Genomic DNA, 19,395 nt, shown 5'->3' with positions numbered 1-19,395 from the left:
AGTGGAAATAAAAAATCGCCACCCACGCATCATATCGTCCTGATTCCAGTAACTCCGTTTGTTTTGTAATAGAAACTTTTTCGATTCCGGCTCCTCGGCAATGTTTATCTTGGCGCCACTGAAGAAAAACCGAAAGGCTCACTCATTATAGATTTTCTATCGTCCGCCAACGCTTACAAATTCTAAATTGCTTCATTATTTTCAAAATGAACGGATAATTTTTAATGAGGCGGGTTTTTTAATGCCAATGACGTATTTTCGCAGGATTTTTTTGGAAGCACATTAATTTAACTTCCAACAAGTTTTTCATTCTCCGTGGAGTTCTATTCTCTTCGCCTTTGGGTTTCATCCCACAATGATGAGCTTGTGGTTCATTTTTTTACGCTCGATGACAAAAACTCGTTTACAAAAAATAATTAGCGGTGTTCTTGAAGTTTTTACTAGAAAATCTTGATGTTTCAAGAGGAAAAAAAAAGAACTATTATGAAGGCAGCACAGTTTTCTTAGTAAGACTCCACTTCATTTGGAGTTATTCGGAATTGACCGTATGTTTATAACAGGTGGAAATATAGTTTTTATATTTGTTTGGAAGTGGTTAACAATGTGTCGTGGTAAATTTTACTACATCGGGCTTTTACTGTTTCGAAATATCTAAAAGAACAATAGCTGAAAATATCGATTATATCAAGCAATAAAACGTAAAATGAAATTACAATGAAATGAAAATAAGCAAAAAATGAAAAAAATCGTTAGTATCCAAAATCCCTTCATTTGAAATATCGACTCCCCCATTTCATTTACAGTTTTTGAATTATTAAACTTTCAACAGAAATTTGAAAAATTGGCAAAACAAGAGATCTGTGGAATGACACCTGCATCAAAACTAGCCCGTATGGGCGTCACGTCTGCCATACTTGCGTTACCTTCTTTGGAAGGTTCACTTCAGTGCGAACCGATTCCACCATTGGAGATCCACTATGAACTTTCTGATATTTAGAGCAGGACTTACCCCGTCCCGAAGGCAGCCTCAGGCCTCGAACCACCCCTAGAACCGTCCACCACCCCCATACTCTTCCGTATGGGCGTCAGTCCTGCCATACTTGCGTAACCTTTGTCGGAAAAGGTTCACTTTGACATTGCGCTGCTTGAAGTCGCGACGCCTGCCGTTGAACATTCTGATGAATCATGGGGGCCATCTTCTGGAACAGATCCTCCAACATTTTTCGATATGTGTATAGACATTCCATCTCCACCCACGTTGTACTCGACCAAGTACTGATTATTATCATCGTCACATTTTGGCGGTGGCTCATTGACTTGCTGAGCTGCTGCCTGAGTCTCATATCTGATAGTCTGCAGGCGATGGAACCCATCACGGTCCTGCCGATATTTGAACCGTGTATGCCCTGGAGCCAAAAAATAATTATGCTCCTTCACTAGATGCCTTGTTAAACACGAACCTTGTTTGAATTGCCTATTACAACAGTGGCACATGTAACATGAACTAGCAGCACCATGTTCTTTCGCTCGGTGACTATTCAACCCGATTTTAGTACGACAACTAAAATCGCACGTGTCACACTTCATAGGATTCTCTTTGTTGTGGATCATCATGTGTGCATCTAAATTGCTCTTCGTCACGAAACACTTGTCGCAAGAGGGGCATTCATAAGGTTTAGCATCCAAATGCTTGAACCGTATGTGTGTTACAAGATGTGACGATTTCGGGAAGGACATAACGCACATCGTGCACTTGAAACCGTTCGTATGAGTCCGTACGTGGTCTCTCAACAGTCGTCCACTTGCGAATAATTTATCACATTCAAGACAATGATGAGAACTAGCAACACTTGGTTGTTGTCGTTTCCTGTGATCAGCGAATTTGGTTCTGTTCGCAAATGTGGCTAAACACGTAGGACAACCAATCACTTTCTCTTCTGAATGAGTCCTCAAGTGATCTGTTAATTTGGTGCGAGTCGCAAATTTCGCTGTACATCCCCTCCATAAACAGGGAACCTTTTCATTTTTGGACCCAATGCTCGTACCCACTTTGACATGTGCCACCAAGTGCGATAAAAATTGAAAAATTGTCACGAAAGTAGATGAGCAATAATTCCACTCGCAACTGTAGCCAGACATATTATTCGGCATCTTCAGCGCTTTCTTCTGGTGGCATTCAGGTAAACCATTCCTCTCCACTGAATTCTGCCCAATATTTATCAGCTTTGAATAATACCCGTGAAGCGATAAGTGGTACTTCAATGCCTCGGTGGAAATTGCATGGTGTTCGCAATCGGTCCATGAACATTTTGAGTCACCCGAATCGACAGTAGCGTGGTTCATTAAATGTACGTCGAATGCTTCCCAAGAATTGCACTCTATTTCGCATGTGTCCCATTTGCACTGTAGAGTAAGCGGTTCATCTAACAATTTGACCTGGCATCTTTTCTCGATTGCCTTTCCCTCTCTTGCAGGTGTTTCGATTTCCGCAGGTGCCTGGATTTCCGCAGATGCCTGGATTTTCGCAGATGCCTGGATTTCCGCCAGAGATTCCACTTGCCATAAATCGTCAATGTATTCCTCCATGTTTATAGCAGGTCCCATTTGCAATAACTGCTCAATGTCTTCCTCCATATTCATATCATACTCCATGATAACTAAACCTCCTACAATTCACTTCTTATCACAACACAAACTTTAACACTTTAACACAACACTATAACTGGGAGTAAATGAAATGTTCACACCTTATATAGATAAGCACCCCAGAATCAGAATATTAATAAGTACCTGAATCAAATTTACCTGTCAAATATAATTACTTCAGGTATTTTTTCTGGAATATTCAAAAATTCTAATTACCTGTAAGGGTTCTAGGTAAAAATTGGTCATGCCTTTGATGAAAAAGTATTTTTATTATTAATATCAAAGTATAATTATTTTCTATGGTCCAATTATATATTCTATCAATGTCTCAATTTTCATTTTCCTGGCCAACTATCAGATCCAAAGTCTTACCTTGTGCATTTTGAATATTCTTATGTAACGAGTAAGAATTTAAATTCAGAAAATCGTGCATTACTATTGAATTTGCATTTATGTTGAATAATATAGAATCAACTCCTCTCACTTCTATCATACTGAAGTCTCCAAATATATAGAGTATCCACCAATTCCTGCAAGATTTCAAATATTTTCCCATATACTGAGCTAGAACATTCAGATGGTAAATATAAAACAATTATAGAACATTTTACTGAGTTTTTCACTTTCTTATAAGCAGCTAATAACTCATAAATTCAATTTTTCTTATAAACATTTTGAATGTTAAATTCAGATGTTTTCAAACCTATCAAGACACCACCCCCTCTCATTTTCCCTGTGTACTCTAAGTTTCTGTCTGTCCTCAATACAGTATACTCCATTAATTCAACATCATAGATGTCGTCTCTCAACCACGTTTCTACAGCTAAACAACATCATAACTCCGCTCGATAGTGTTGCCATAAAATTCAATTGTTTTACTTCTCAGTCCCCTACAATTCCGGAAATGAGATTAAGTATTTTCTGTCAATTCATTTTTGCTTTCTCAAAAAGTATAATGCAAATTAGATATGTTTCACAGTTTTCAAACGTTATCTCTATAGCTCTATTCATCAATAATGAGAATTTATCTGAAAAACAAGATCGAAGAATCAATATTGTATACCAACAACTTCAAAAACAAGAGGTCAAAAAATTACTCCTACTTAGCACCTAAATCATTCAGACAACTACCACAAACAATAATCAATGAAACTTCTTTGAAAGGATTAAAAAACCAACTCCTATCATTTGTTAAAGAAAGTGACAAAACAAAAATTCACAGAATAATGGAGGGCTGGATTAATAATAGAGAACTGATATGAAGTGTATGTGTTGTAAATAATTGTTTTGATTTATATTCCTTTTTTATATTCCTGCTTATATATTATTTTTATAATTATCCTTAGATATTCTGTGGAACAGTAAAAGTATAACCAAAATTGAGTTGCTCTAAAAGGAGAGGAGGATTTAATTACTTAAACCAGTTTTTACATTTTCAACAAAACATTCTTCAACATTAATTAATCTCAAACTAACCTGAAAAGAGAAACAACATTTAAAGCTATTGCTTCACCAGTTCCTATTAATTGTTTAAATTGCAATATCTTCTTTAATATAACTAACCTACATATTCATCACATGGAGACATGTGACCCACAGAACCATAGATTCCAAAGAGTTCACAGATAAACTATACATGAAAGTTATTACGCGGCAAATTCGAACTAAATGAAGTGTCACTCACTTCGTTTACATCTCCCCTCCCACTTTAAATACCGTTTCACTCTATTACTGGAATAAGCTTTGTAATATGGAAGAGACTCGACTCTGACTTTTTGTGACCCGTGTTTACTTTGTAAATTGAATTGGATATTTTGTCTACAATTTGATAATGTCCAATTTTCAATTCATCTAGTTTTTTTCGGTTTAACCGATTTCCGTTTTCAACATATACAGACTCTCCGACTTTTAGTTCATAATGTTTTCTATTATTATCAAATCTTTGTTTATTATAATTGTGTGATTTTATACTATTTTCTAAGGCGGTTTTTCGGTCTCGTAATAGATGATTCTGTGTTTGTTTCAGTTCATCTGGTAGAATGTTGATATTTTTCCTCCAATAAACATTTCGGGGAGAACCCTGTTACACTATGTTCAGTTTCATTATATTTTTCCGTGCATTCATGAGCAATAGTTGTCCAAGCAATTTTATTCCTCCTTTCATTAATCTTACAACGAATGTTATTAACCAAAGTTTGGTTTAATCTTTCATTCAATCCATTTGAAAATGCCGCATTTACTGCAGTGAAAACTATAGGTATATCTTCTTTCTCTAAAAATTTTTTGAAATCCTCTGAATTTATGCCAGGATATTGGTCTGATAGAATCAAGTTTATTTTATGATCTTGTGTTACTTTTTGGACAAGTTTTATAAAATCATTCCTCCTATGGTGTCAATAGACACTATTTCGAACGGATAGGTAGCTGGACCTAAGTGAAACATTAGTCCGAACTTTTATTTTTCTCTAGATTTATTTTTTATACAGACCTCACAGTTTTCACATATTTTTTTATATTATCCAATAAATTCTTAGCTTTATAAAAGGGTTTAATCTTGTTTCCCATTTGTTTTCTTCCTATATGACACTAGTAGTGATGTACATGTTTTATAATATTTTTACTTAATTCTTCAGTTAGAACAATCTTTTCCTTTTTTCCTATCTCTTTATAATATATATTATGTTTGAAAATAAGTTTATTTTTATTTTGTTTTATATCTTCATTTTTATCTTGATCATTCCGTATGTCTTCTAATTCAACAAAATTCAGTACTTTTAAACTATCTTCATTTTCATACGATTCTAACACAGGGTTTCTGCTTAAAGTATCTGCCTCTGTATTATATTTAGCCGGGGAATATATTATTTTAAAATCAAACTGTGACAAATAATACGTTAACTCTCCCAGTTCTTCGTCTGTTCTGGCCTTAATATTTATTTTTTCTAAAGGTTGGTGATCTGAAAAAACCGTGAAAGTTTTTCCTATAAGCCAGTGTTGCCAGTATTTTACTGCCTCTTTTATTGCCAAACACTCAAGATATATGGCTTTTTTCTTTTTTTGAGAGTCACTTAATTTTTTGGAAAAATATGCGCAAGGCTTTTCATCCCCATTGGGTTGCATTTGTTTTAAAATCGCACCTATACCTTGTATGCTAGCATCTGTATAAATATGTATTGGCAAGTCAGGATCAAAGATGATTAGAATAGGTTTTGAGCAAAGTAGTTTTTTTACAGTATCAAAGGATTCTTGACATTTATTGGACCAAACGAATTTTTCTCCTTTTCTCAATAAATTTTGTAAAGGATGTAGTATAATTGAAATATTTGGCACATATTTTCCATAGAAATTGATTTTTCCTAAAAATTGTCGGATGTTTCTTTGTGTTCTTGGAATCGGAAATTGTTTTATGGCAATCAAATTATCTTTTAGTGGAGTGACAGTATTGTTTTTTATTATGTGCCCTAGATATTTTACAGAGTCCTGTGCAAAGTTACATTTCGTGAATTTTAATTTATAAACTTCTTTAGAAATTGCTTCCAATAATCAGGATAAGTGCTCAATGTGTTTTTTGAACGTTACAGAAAATACTAAAATATCATCTATGTAATTGACAGTAAAATCTGACAGTTTATGCTTCCTTATAATGCTACTCAATATTCTCTGAAAAATAGCGGGTGAAGTTTTTAAGCCAAAAGGTAAACACGTCCATTGAAAGTGTGCCCCCTTTGTAACAAATGCAGTTTTTTGTCTATCTTCAATTTTAAGGGGTATGGACCAAAACGCTGAGTTTATATCGAATGTTGAAAAAAATTTACATTTCCTTGTTTTAACCATTAAATCTTTGATTAGAGGAAAAGGTTGCGATTGGGGGACTACAATTTTATTTAATTCACGAAAATCTATACAAAGTCTTGATCTCCTCCCTTCTTCTTTTTTAAATGCTAGAGTTACCGGAGCAGCTAAAGGACTATATGACTCCTCGATTAAATTATTTTCTAGTAATTTTGAAATTTGATGTTCAATTTCCTTCATATCTTCAATAGAGCACCTATACGGTCTCTCACTACAGTATTTATCTATAAACAAATCAATATGCGCTTCATAATCTTTTACAGTACCTATATCATATTTGTCTTTAGCAAAAATTAAATTATTTACTGAAATATCAGAAAATTATCAACTATTATATTTTCATTATAGTTTATTTTATACTCATTAATGATAATTTCTTTTTCATTTTTGTTTGTGATATCCATATCTTTTTTTTCATCATACATATCCTGTTCATTCCCTATGCCACTATCTGAATTGCCAGGAATTTCTTTAGTGTTTATAGGTTGCTTTTCTTTATTTATTAGGTAGTCTTTATTATTATTGTTAAGGAAATTTTGAGTAATATTTAAATTTTCATTTTGAGGTAAATGAAATATTTGTATACAGTCTAACCGAACTAGGAAATCATAGTCGAAGTTGCCTTCATCTATAACAAAAATATTAACATGTTTTTCAATTTCGAAAATTTTAATTTTCAAAGAAACCATTCCTATTGATTTTTTTACGCCATTAATTGAATTTATTAAGGACACATTAGATCCTGCCCATTGCCCATTCTGAATTTATTGTATGCTTTATGAGCATGGAACTATACTAGTCTAAACAAGAGTCTTCTATAAATAACCTAAAAATTTCAATTGTTTTGACATCATCTTCTATTCCTATACGTGCACATTCTGCTTCAAAGATAGTCATCCACTGGGACACATTAGTAATCTTGCTATTGAATTTTTCTATAACAACTTTTTCTGTAATTTTCCTCATATTAAAAGGTTTCGATGAACCTTCATTCATTTCCTTGCAGCTTTCCATGATTCTTGCCAGGGATTCTTCTGAAAATCCTGTTGTAGAAGTTTGTGGTTTTGCTTTTTCCCCCAATAGGTATCCCATGAATTGTATATTTCCATCTTCATCAGAATAAACTGCCTTCATCTCCGGGTTTACCGATATCCACACCTGTCGTTTCTCATGCCGTCTTTGTAATGTAGCCTTCACTTTCTGAAAAACTTGGGTCTGTATTATTGCATCATGTAGTCTCACAGGTTGTAATTTATCCTGGATCACAAAGGTTCGGCCATCCAAATCCGTGATTGTCGTTACACAAATAACATTTGTTTTCACATCTTCACTGGCTTTGACAATGAACTCGAATCTAAACTTTTCCATTATTCTTGGAAACCAGTTATAGAAATGTTGTTTTATAGTGTGTTTTATAATTATCCTTAGATATTCTGTGGAACAGTAAAAGTATAACCCAAATTGAGTTGCTCTGAAAAGAAGTGAGGATTTTATTACATAAACCAGTTTTTACATTTTCAACAAAACATTCTTCAACATTAATTAATCTCAAACTAACTCGAAAAGAGAAACAACATTTAAAGCTATTGCTTCACCAGTTCCTATTAATTGTTTAAATTGCAATATCTTCTTTAACATAAATAACCTACATATTCATCACATGGAGACATGTGACCCACAGAACCATAGATTCCAAAGAGTTCACAGATAAACTATACATCAAAGTTATTACGCGGCAAATTCAAACTAAATGAAGTGTCACTCACTTCGTTTACATATATATAGTTGTGTGAACGTTAGACGACTGTCAAAGTTAAAGAAGAATCCTTATTATTTTTTGGGTATGCAGTCAACGAGGGGATGATAAGATAAGTGAACTCTTTTTTCTGTTCTAGCTTTCGGGTCTTTATTGGCTCTCTATCAGGCACTCTACAATCTGTTTAAATATGTTTAAATAATAATAAAATTGATTTTGATATCGATTTGACAAAAAAATAACATATCACAAATGACAAACACTCTCAGTAAAAACAACATGAATATAAAAACTCTACTTTATGTATTGATTGATTTAATTATTTGAAAACACAAATTTTCATCTGATCATGGACTACCATGGAGACTGAATTAAATGACTGGATAATGTAAAGTTGACAGTAATGAAATTAATGGCAGTCATTTTCTTGACCTTGTTCCCAACATACAATGTGAGATGAAAAATAAAAACACCAACTATAAAGGGTTGCCAATATTGTAATAATCTTTCGAAAGGTTATATTAGTTGTTAGAAATCCCTTGAAGAGAGCGACTCAGTAGATATGAATAGATTACGCTTAAATGATTTACATCAGTTCTATAATTGAATGATTTCGGTTCTTTGAAAATTTTTGTCATTTCGAGAAAAATGAACCCCTTCTAATATATTTCTTTTTCAATTTGAATATGATTCGTACCGCTGGCATTAAACTAACCTACACTATGGAAGAATAAACGTGCTATCATCGTAACAAGAAAATTATTGAATCATCTGCACGGTTTTATACAATATCAATAAATGTTTCGAGGAAATGATTATTTTTTGAGGTGCTTCTTTCCATTTTCTGTTCTGCACATGCAAAATATTTGAAATTTTAAAAAACACCCATCATAAATTCTTTTTGTTACAGGTGTCCATTGCAATAGTATAGTTCCTCCATCATGGATAGTCAAGTTGCCAAAGAAAGGAAGCTTCAAGTCGAGTTTGCGAAAAGCCCCAAAGAAACGAACCAGCGTCAAAAAATCTAAACATAAGGTAAAGTTTTATAAAAATAATTCGAAAGAAGTTTCGAACTTCCCTCCAATTATTGTAATGATCCAGTGGAAAAATAGATTGATTCGAGAAAAACGGGGATCATCATACGTTCATTCAGATGTTGCACATCTAGCCGGTTAGGAACTTCATCCAAAAGACAATTAGCCGATACATAGTTGTCATTCCTGACTCTACGCTTTCTCGTTGCATACGATGTTCGAACCCAATGATCATATTTCTCATTGGTTATTAATTCTGACACTATGTGGTTTCACGAAGTTAGCCTGATTGGCACAAATTTCAAACAGAAAAGTTTAATTATTTTGATTTTGACTTCCAAATATTTATCTAACAGTATACTATTCAGATAAATACGATAACACTATGAAGGAAACTCAATTTAAACAATATTGAGATACTGTAAGGACTATATAACATCACACATGGAATATGCAACGTCAGAAAGTTTTTATTGATGAATATAATCAACATTTGACTTCACAGTTGGTTTGTTTTTGATAAATGAATGAAAAAACAGCCTTTTTTCGTCATGTACTACTCTAAACCTGTTGAATTCTTAATTTTTTTTTGGGAAATCATAAAAAATAAATATTTTTGATGACCTAGAGAAATTAAAAAAAAAGGTGCCCAGTTTCTCATTTTCTACTGTCACTTGGAATTTTTTTTTTTTCATTTTTGAACCTTTTGCTAAAGACTTTATTGTCATATGTTGCCTAGAACCTACACCGGTCTGTTTCCTCCAGAAATTTGTCTTTGTTGTTACAGAGTTCAAGTAGTTTATTCATTTATTTAATAATCTGATTCATTTCATCAGTTCGGACTTCTATCGTCTAATATAACATAAATTGTTTGTTTGAAGGTGATTGACAATGTTTCGTGATGAATTTCACTAGTTCGGACTTCCATTGTCTATTATATAAAATGATTTGAAATTGTTGGTATCTACAATCGAAACGTCGTGAACTAACTTGACTTGGAATCTCTACACTTTTTTATTTTTATTATTTCCTTTTTGCATTCCTTTAATTTTTATTTATTCAATTATTACATTTTTACTTGTAGGTTATTTCACTATCATTTCATTTCAGGTTTATTGTTGCTTAATATAATTGTTATTTCAACTATTCTTTTTAATTATTCTTTTTTACTTGTTTCAGGGATTTCAAATAATTTTATATAATAGACAATGGAAGTCCGAACTAGTGAAATTCATAACATAAATTGATTTGAAATCCCTGAAAAAAAGATTAACCGAAAATAAAAATTTTGTCAAACAGAAAACTGAAATTACAAAGAAATAACATACAAGCAACAACCAAAAAAATAAAAATTGAAATATTAATAAAAGCTGAAAATTAAAAAATATAATTGACTCGTCTTCGAATTATCACCCGAAGACGATTGTGGATACTAACAATCGAAACGTCGTGACGTAACTTGGTTTGGAATCTTTCAATTTTTATTTTTTCATTTTTTGTTGATAATATTTTTTAATTTTCAGCTTTTATTAATATTTAATTTTTTTATTTTCTTGGTTGTTGCTTGTACGTTATTTCTTTGTGATTTTAGTTTTTTGTTTAATAAAATTGTTATTTTTGGTTGATCTTTTTCATTTTTTTTTTCCAGGGATTTCAAATCAATTTATATTATATTAGACAATGGAAGTCCGAACTGATGAAATACACCACGAAACATTGTCAACCACCTTAAAACAAATCTGATTCATATTTTAAATGCAAAGATGCTATATGCCAATAATCTAGTAACCAAGTTTCTTTTCATTTTTATTACACTGGTATTTTTTTTTCGACAGATTGTATCCTGTTTGATCATTTTACGACCAAGAATTTAACTACAGACAAACGGCCAAGTATCATTTGAAGAATAATAGTTTTCTGTAAACTGAATAATAACCCATAGTTTAATAAAATATCATTTCCATCAATTCATTTTTCAAAAATGAAGACTTCCATTCTACCCTTCTGGACTAAACATGACAAAATTTTGTAATTTCGTGAATTCAAATAAATTGACTCTGTTGCGAAAAACCACAATCGTTTCAAAAAATCACGTTTAGTCAGGTATATGAGGAATGAAGAAGGGCATGCCAATGTTTGAGCATTGTTAAAAATGTAAAAACTAATATTAGAATGTAAGTAAAAATACAGGGAATTTCATTAATTCGGAAGTACATTGTCTGATTATATATAAAATGATTTGAAATCTCTGAAAGAACTAATACAAAAAGAAGAATTGAAAATGAATAGCTGAAAATAACAATTATATTAAGCAAAAGAACTTGAAATGAAATAATAGTGAAATAAAATACAAGTAAAAGTAGAACAATTGAACAGGAAATTAAAAAAAATTGATAGATTCCAAGCCAAGTTACTTCACGACGTTCCGATTGCTAGTATCCACAATCGTCAGTCATTTCCCGAAGACTATTGTGGATACTAACAATCGAAACGTCGTGAAGTAATTTGGCTTGAAATCTCTAAACTTTTTATTTTTCGTTCAATTATTTCATTTTTACTTGTATTTTATTTCACTATCATTTCATTTCAGGTTTTTTTCTTAATATAATTGTCATTTTCAGCTATTCATTTTTATTCTATTTTTTTATTAGTCCTTTCAGGGATTTCAAATCATTTTATATAATATCAGACAATGGATGTCCGAACTAATGAAATTCATCATGAAACATTGTCAATCACCTTCAAATCAGTCATCACTCGAAGACGATCTTTGTTTGCTAAAGCCTGCTGCTTGCAGCACCCTCCTTTGCAAGAAAGTAAGCAGCTTCGTTGCCTTCCAGGACAGTATGGCCAGGAATCCAGACCAGTGACAATCTGTTAAGTCTTCCTATGGAGGAGAGTCGTTTTTGGCGGAAATTTGCTATCAATTTGAATGTTGCTTGGTGGGAGCCAAGAGCTTCCAACGCCGCTTGACTGGTCGAGAATAGTTTAATTGACTTGTGTATGACGTTAGATTCTTTCAATCTTTCCGCACACAATTGAATAGTGTAAATGTTCGGTTGAAATAGAGTCGCATAGTTCTGGGTCTGCGACTGAAAACTCCCGCACCAGAATCGAAAGGTGTTTTCGATCCATCTGTGAAGCAACAACTATCTGCTCTTAATATTACCTCTCCCGGAGGATCTAGTCCTATCTACTCGGGAACAGTACTTTTTACGGCAGTTAGTAGTTGACAGTTAGAGGCATAAAGTCAGAGGTCATTTCCAGAATGCTGTGACTTCCAATGTCAACCAACAGTCTGTTGCACTCTGCGTTAAATTGATTTGTGCAATTGGCAATGTGAACAAGTCTATATGCAGTCCATCTAGCCTCTATCTCCAGAAAAATGTGGAGAGGAGGTAGATCTAGAAGGATCTCCATGGCCGCTGATGGTGTGGTACTGATGGCACCACTGATGGCCAGACAAGCTTGTCATTGTGAGCTTCGCCTGGGCCGTTTTCTGTAAAGTCATCTGACAATTGCACCATAAGTGATCATTGGTCTGGCAATCATTACATGAATCTAATGGATTTGTTTGGGACCGGAACCCCAAGTTTCACCACAAATCCTTCGACATATCCATAGGGACATTCTGGCTTTGTTTAAAACTTTTTTCAAGTGAGCGTTCCAGGTAAGTTTTTGATCAAGGGCAATGCCAAGAAATTTCACCTCCGTTGCAAATGGAATGACCTCACCATTGAGGTCGTAATACAAATACAGTCGTAATTTCATCAGTGAATTGGGTGCTTTGACTCAATAATGCTATCCATATTTGGAAAAAGTCCGAATCGGTTTCACAGATGACTGAGAAAATTAATTTTTTTTTCTGGTAACAAGCCAATATGGGATAGAATATTGAACACTTGTATTCATCAATATTATGAATTTTTTATTTTGATTCATTCAAATCGCTTGAGAAGATTCACAAAATTCAGCAGCTGGGAAAAAGCTCAGTGACAGTGAAGAGTTCAAATTTGAAGAAAAGGTATATAAAATAGGAAACTGAGCCACTTCTTTCTGGCATTTTTCGAAACCCTCTGATATCTGTTTATTTGAAGTGAAACGATAAGTGAAACGAGACTGTTTTTACTCAGTTCCCAACATAAACTAACCATGAAGTCAAATTTTGATTATATTTCGATACGAAAACTTCCGTGTGTTGCGGACTTCATGCGTAACAACCAAGCAACTGAGTCGTCTGCACCTCTGTGCAGTCTCATTTGTATTGAGAACCGAGAAATTCTAACTGAATTTATATTCAATGTGTTATCATTGTCTGAACTGGGCTCTTTCAATAGTTTGCAACTATTTCTCTCCAGTTAGTATTCCAGATTGGAATGTTGGCCGGAAACAATTGGAAATCGAGAAGGGAATTACGGGAATTTAGTCACATGACGCTAAAGTTTTATAGTGGAAAATCCTCCGTTAGATAGAAAATAACTCACTTCTGAGAGTCGGCTGGTACAACATTTCTTGAGAAACTATTTAAAATTAATGGTGCAGGAATGAAGTTACTGGCATCTATATTCTGGCTACTGAATCATCAAAAGCGCTGTTATGACAAAAACTAAAGGATTTAGAATGCGAAAACAAAGTCATCATGATAAAATATGAATATATTTCATCTTTCTCCCAAAACATTCATCGTCAAATGAGAGTGTGGTTTTTTGCTCTCTAATATCTCATTGCAAGATCTCAGATTCCAAATTCTACATTTTACATATCAAAAGCATCGACTGGCCTTCATATCGTTATTCTTTATGACCAAGATTGCCAATTAATTTCAGGAAGCTCTTTCTCATCATTGTAGATAGGTCTTCAAGTAGGAATGGATTTTGTTGAATGTGGTTGACAATGTTTCTTGGTGAATGTTACAGTTTAGGACTTCCATTGTGTTGACAGATTTTAAATCTGTGAAAGAAAAAAACTATCAAAAATACTAGGACCGAAGGAAGATCAAAAGAAATGGATTATGAATATGGAATTTCAAGATATAAGAACGGTAATTGGAAAAAAAATAAAATAAAATGTATGTGACTTGAAATGAAAATGAGTTGATAAATAAATTGAAAAATAATTAATATACTAGTATGAATAATACAAATGAAAAAACTGAAGGAATGAAAAGAAATGATGAATGAAAACAAAAAATAAAAAGCCTTGGATGACGCAAGGAATTAAAATTTCGTCAAGAAATCTTCGCTCTTTACACCATCTGCGGAAATTCACTAATAATTCTTACTTTCATTTATATTTTAATAATTATCGGAGAATTTATAGGAATACCATTAGACTTGCTGAAGAATTGATAACTCACACAATGAAATGAAAGAAAGTTGGTCTATCATGAATGATTGGAGAAATAGTACCAAATAGAGCAGATATATTGAAATACCAATCAGTGTGGACGATATAAATGAATTCTACTGTTCGATTGGACAGAGGCTCAGTCAGAATATTGTGGTACCATATGACCCACTGAATAATTTAGAAAATGTTGCAATCGATGAATCTCTTCAATTGGATGATACGAATATTGATGAACTGTTTGGAATTTTTGGTGATATAAGGAATAAATCAACATCTAGTTATGATGAAATTTCAATCAAAATTATTGAAACTCTTCCGATAGAACCGCTCAGAACTCTCGTATCACTAATCAATCTTTCATTCAGAAATGGCAGGTTGCCATCGTTTCTGAAATTGTCGATAGATATTCCTTTATATAAAGGTTAGATGATGCTTCAAATTATCGACCAATATCTCTCATTCCTACTATTGCAAAGCAACAAGACACACATGATGCAATATTCTCTTTCCTGTTTGAGGTGTATTCCAATATGAATGATGGAGATGCTACTGCAGCAGTATTTTGTGACCTTACAAAAGCGTTTGACTGCGTTGATCATAAAATACTGCTACGAAAGCTGAATATCTATGGATGTAGAGGGATAACACTACGGTGGTTTGAGTGGTATCTCAATGGACGCAGTCAGATTGTGAAAACGATTAAATGTTCGAACAGTATTGAAATAAATACTGGTGTACCACAGGAATCGGTTCTCGGTCCCATATTGTTCCTGCTGTATATTAACGATTTGAACATAAGTATACCTGGAACATTCACTCTTTTTGCTGACGACACCACTATATTGTGGCATAGTAAAGGTATAGATATACTCAATGAGACAATAGCTCATGATATACAAAAAATCAAGTCTGGGGCAACAAATTCGAACGTTACGCAACTGGTGAATGGCATCATTATTTCCATTAGTAACCTCGTTATACCTCTCATTTCTTCGTTTTGGGATAGTTTCCTCTATAGAATCTGGAGTGATTTCTCGACAGGAACATCGGCGATCAGGCTTCTGCATCGAGACAAATTATTTGATTTCATTCTGCATCTTCGATTACCTCGAGTAGGTCAACAAAGTATCTTGAATTGTTTAGAAAAAAATGAAGATTTTTCTTGTAGCCGATGAAGGATTGGAAGTGGAAATTAGCACAAGTTGTGGATGACTGAATCATCTCTGAATCGCTTAGTGACTGATTATCTAGTGTTCATACACAAAGTATGTTTGATTTTATCTATGTGTATGTAAATATTGATTTTTCTGAAGGTGTTTTCCGTTTCTGGCTCTTCAAAAAAGCTGAGCAATTGAATCTTTCTTCTATACAGCCACTCCCAACATTTTTTCAAAGAAAGATTAAGCAGTTTGTTGGAATAGTGGGCAGAACTCATGAAATAGGCCTATTTGTTGATTTTGCATCATTGCACTTTCCCACATGATTTTTCTTCTTGGGTATCTGAATTCATTCAACCTTTTTTTGCTGATCGAAACATCATTTCAATCTACGTAAGAAATATTCCCTAATGAAACTCCAAATGCTACAATTTTCTATTCCGAAAACCAAACATTCCATCAGCCCTAAGCCCTATAAAATTAATTGGTCTTCAAAGAACAGATAATAAATAATCCTCAAAAGCTCCAGAAATAAAATTCTTTGAATAATGGCCGGAAAAAGTTACATCAATTGCCTATTATCCTTCCTGGGATTAGACAAGCACTTAAATTTTCAAGGAATCAAGGAATTCAAATATTCCAAGAAATCGGTGTAGTGAAAAGTTGCTCGTACATGCTTTTAAATTATTTCGGCTCACATTCATACTCGAGTATTAACGATCATCCTACAATCGATAATTCTAATAATGACATTCGTTTCAATAACGTTTTCCATTTCGAACCGCTTTGAGGGATTCATTTATTTATTTTCATCTGATTAGTACTATTTCGTTCAATGATATGAATTGCGTAGAATTATTCAAAACAATTTGCATTCAATTACCAGTGATGATAATTTCGTGATGACATCAAACAAAGCAGGAAAATATTATTCATAATTGTAAAATATTAGATCGGTAACGAGAACTCAAAGGAAGCAGAAGTAACCGCTTCATAACAATAATATTAATGGTTGCAGATTATTTTAGCAGTGTTTATACTACCCCAAAATTGATTACCAACTACATCACTTGGGAAACAAAGTGAAGACGACGTTCAGATTGCTCTGAAAAAACTCAAGTCCAAACACACCTGTGGCTACAATAATATCCCTAGCTTTTTGTAAAAGATTGTACTTAAGTGTTAGCGAAACCCCTTCAAATAACATATAACAGAGCATTGAAAAACTCAAAAATATGTTGCTATTTCTTTCAACTCCTTATCCCTATTTCTCTCATATAATGTTAGCCTTTTTTTCAAATTGATTATCGTCAATTCGGTTGTACTTATTGCAATTTTGCGAAAATGTCTCTAGAAGGTTCCCTTCTCTTACTGCTTCTGTGTTTTCCTCGGTTTTTATAAAACATATTATCATAATTCATTATTCTCATACTTCATTGTAAATATGTTTCGAAATTGAACAAAAGCCACTAATTAAAGAGCGTCCGTACTGCCTAAATCAAAATGTGACAGCTACAAGTGAAGATTTGCATTCTGTTTTACCGCTACATCGTCCAAAGCCTACTTGATCAAAGTAGGCTTTGGACTCTTATCTTCAAGAGGAAGATTCTGTTGAATTTTCCTCTTGAAGATGATCACTTGGTGATCGAAACACGTGTCGAGGTATTAAAATAACGGTTTGGTGTTGGGAAAAAACTCCAGTAATATTCATTACTACACTAAAGGTTCCAAACAGTGAATCACAAGTCTATTGAAATATACAAGAATATACACGGTGTCTCATTGAAAAAGAATAGTTTTTCATTATTAACTATTGATACCTCGTTTGAAAAAATAAGTTTTTACACTACTGACTTCTACGTGAAAAAGTAATTTGCAAATGTTTTCATAGAAACAAGAAATTATTGACAGAAAAAAGTTACCTAAAACAAATGGAACTTCAAACGTTCAAGCCAGTCTCTATATACCTACACAATAGGTTTAATGGACTGACGCCTATCAGAAAACAACTACTCCCCTGGGGTGTATAATCCAACACCACGAAGGGTGTTGGATTATATCCGACAGGCGTCAGTGCAGGAATCTTCAAAGAAAATTTCCTGCATATGCAATTGGCAATACAACTGAAAGAGTCGACCTTCAATTATGGAACGGGCACACTTGCGTTTGAAGTTCCATTTGTTTTAGATTTGTTTATTTCCAGTCTTCAAGCATAGCCCACTGACTAAAAATAAAGTTTTCCTTATTCAGAGGAATCGGGCAAGTTACGGATATGCAGTTGGTTAGTACCTCGACCACTAAATGGAGTGACATTTTCTGATGTTCGCTCCAACTTCGGAAGAGGAATGAAATACTCTGAAAGAATTCCAATTTCCAATTGTGGAATATCATTGACTTTAGGTCGATGATGGTCACTATCTTGCACTGATGAGTGGCTAGTAAGCCCGAAACCGGTCTGCAAGTGGGCCCGTTCTATAATTGAAGGTCGACTCTTTCAGTTGTATTGCCAATTGCATATGCAGGAATTTTTCTGTGAAGATTCCTGCACTGACGCCTGTCGGATATAATCCAACACCCTTCGTGATATTAGCCAGGGGAGTAGTTGATTTCTAATAGGCGTCAGTCCATTGAACCTACTGTGTAGGTATATAGAGACTGGCTTGAACGTTTGAAGTTCCATTTGTTTTAGATTTGTTTATTGCCAGTCTTCAAGCATATTCCACTGACTAATAAGAAAAAAGTTACAGCAACTTTATGAAAATGGACATTTTCGAAAAACATACCTTCTTTTTAGCAGAATCATTCCATTCCTTCCCATTGTTCCCTGTACCTTTGTTGTATTTTTGTCATATTCTTTCAAAATATTCTTCACCTTTCTTATTCACATAAAATATGACGAGCTATCTCTATCTCTTTGTTGCATTGTCTGCAGCTGAAGTCGCCGTTATTCAGTTCTCTTTTATTCAGGTCTCCTCTTAACGAAGTTTGTGTAGCTAGTGTGCTTGTGTTAAGTGGCCGCCACATTCCAGAATTTTCAATTTGCTTTAACTCTTGCACTTCACCGAATTGTTCAGTCTTGAATGGCCCATTATTGCCTCACCCGTTATAACAAGATATGAGGGAGGTGGATTCAAGGATGTCTTCAAAAGTGCTGTTGGTGTCGTTTTCACTTCTCCCGTTATTCCCGAACAAGTATGTCATTTCTTGTCTAATTTTTCAAAAAAAGACGATAGTTCCATCTGTGGCCACCAAACCATCACCAATGATGCACAGGTTATCTTAGAAAACCTTCATGTATAGTCAATACATCATTTCCACCTTCAGCACCATGTTTCTCCCTAGATGTGTATCTTACTACCTCCATTTTCTTTTATTCAGTTCAAATGTTGGTCAGTCTTCGATGTATCACTTCCAGATAGTCAACCTCCAGCCTTTGACCAACATTACAAGTTTTCATGGACATGCTCTACTGAAGCAAACAAAATTATTTTTTTTTATTGAATTAATGTACGAGTTTGACAATGTTCTTATAGAACGAAACTGCAGTAACGTTAGTTACAAATAAAAGTGGTAAAAAACACAGTTTCAATTATCTTTTCTT

General features: G+C 33.7%; 1 protein-coding gene across 6 annotated transcripts in view; it reads left to right on the top strand.

The window, feature by feature from the left end:
* rdgA (retinal degeneration A) overlaps window positions 1–19,395 on the top strand; it is a 381,505-nt gene that overhangs the window by 306,876 nt on the left and 55,234 nt on the right. For all 6 annotated transcript variants that reach the window (XR_012467391.1, XM_074183068.1, XM_074183066.1 and 3 more), the window contains one exon: window positions 9,165–9,289. Coding sequence is in view for 5 of the 6 variants with exons in the window: in XM_074183068.1 (XP_074039169.1) it covers window positions 9,165–9,289 (125 nt within the window). In the remaining variant the exon portion in view is untranslated. The remainder of the gene's footprint in view (window positions 1–9,164; window positions 9,290–19,395) is intronic.

Source organism: Leptinotarsa decemlineata, unplaced genomic scaffold, assembly GCF_025532065.1.
Source record: "Leptinotarsa decemlineata unplaced genomic scaffold, Ldec_3_MD MMD2_tig00026330_RagTag_RagTag, whole genome shotgun sequence".
NCBI lineage: Eukaryota > Metazoa > Arthropoda > Insecta > Coleoptera > Chrysomelidae > Leptinotarsa > Leptinotarsa decemlineata.
Note: the sequence above shows the minus strand (reverse complement) of the source record. Positions and strands in the feature narration are given on the sequence as shown.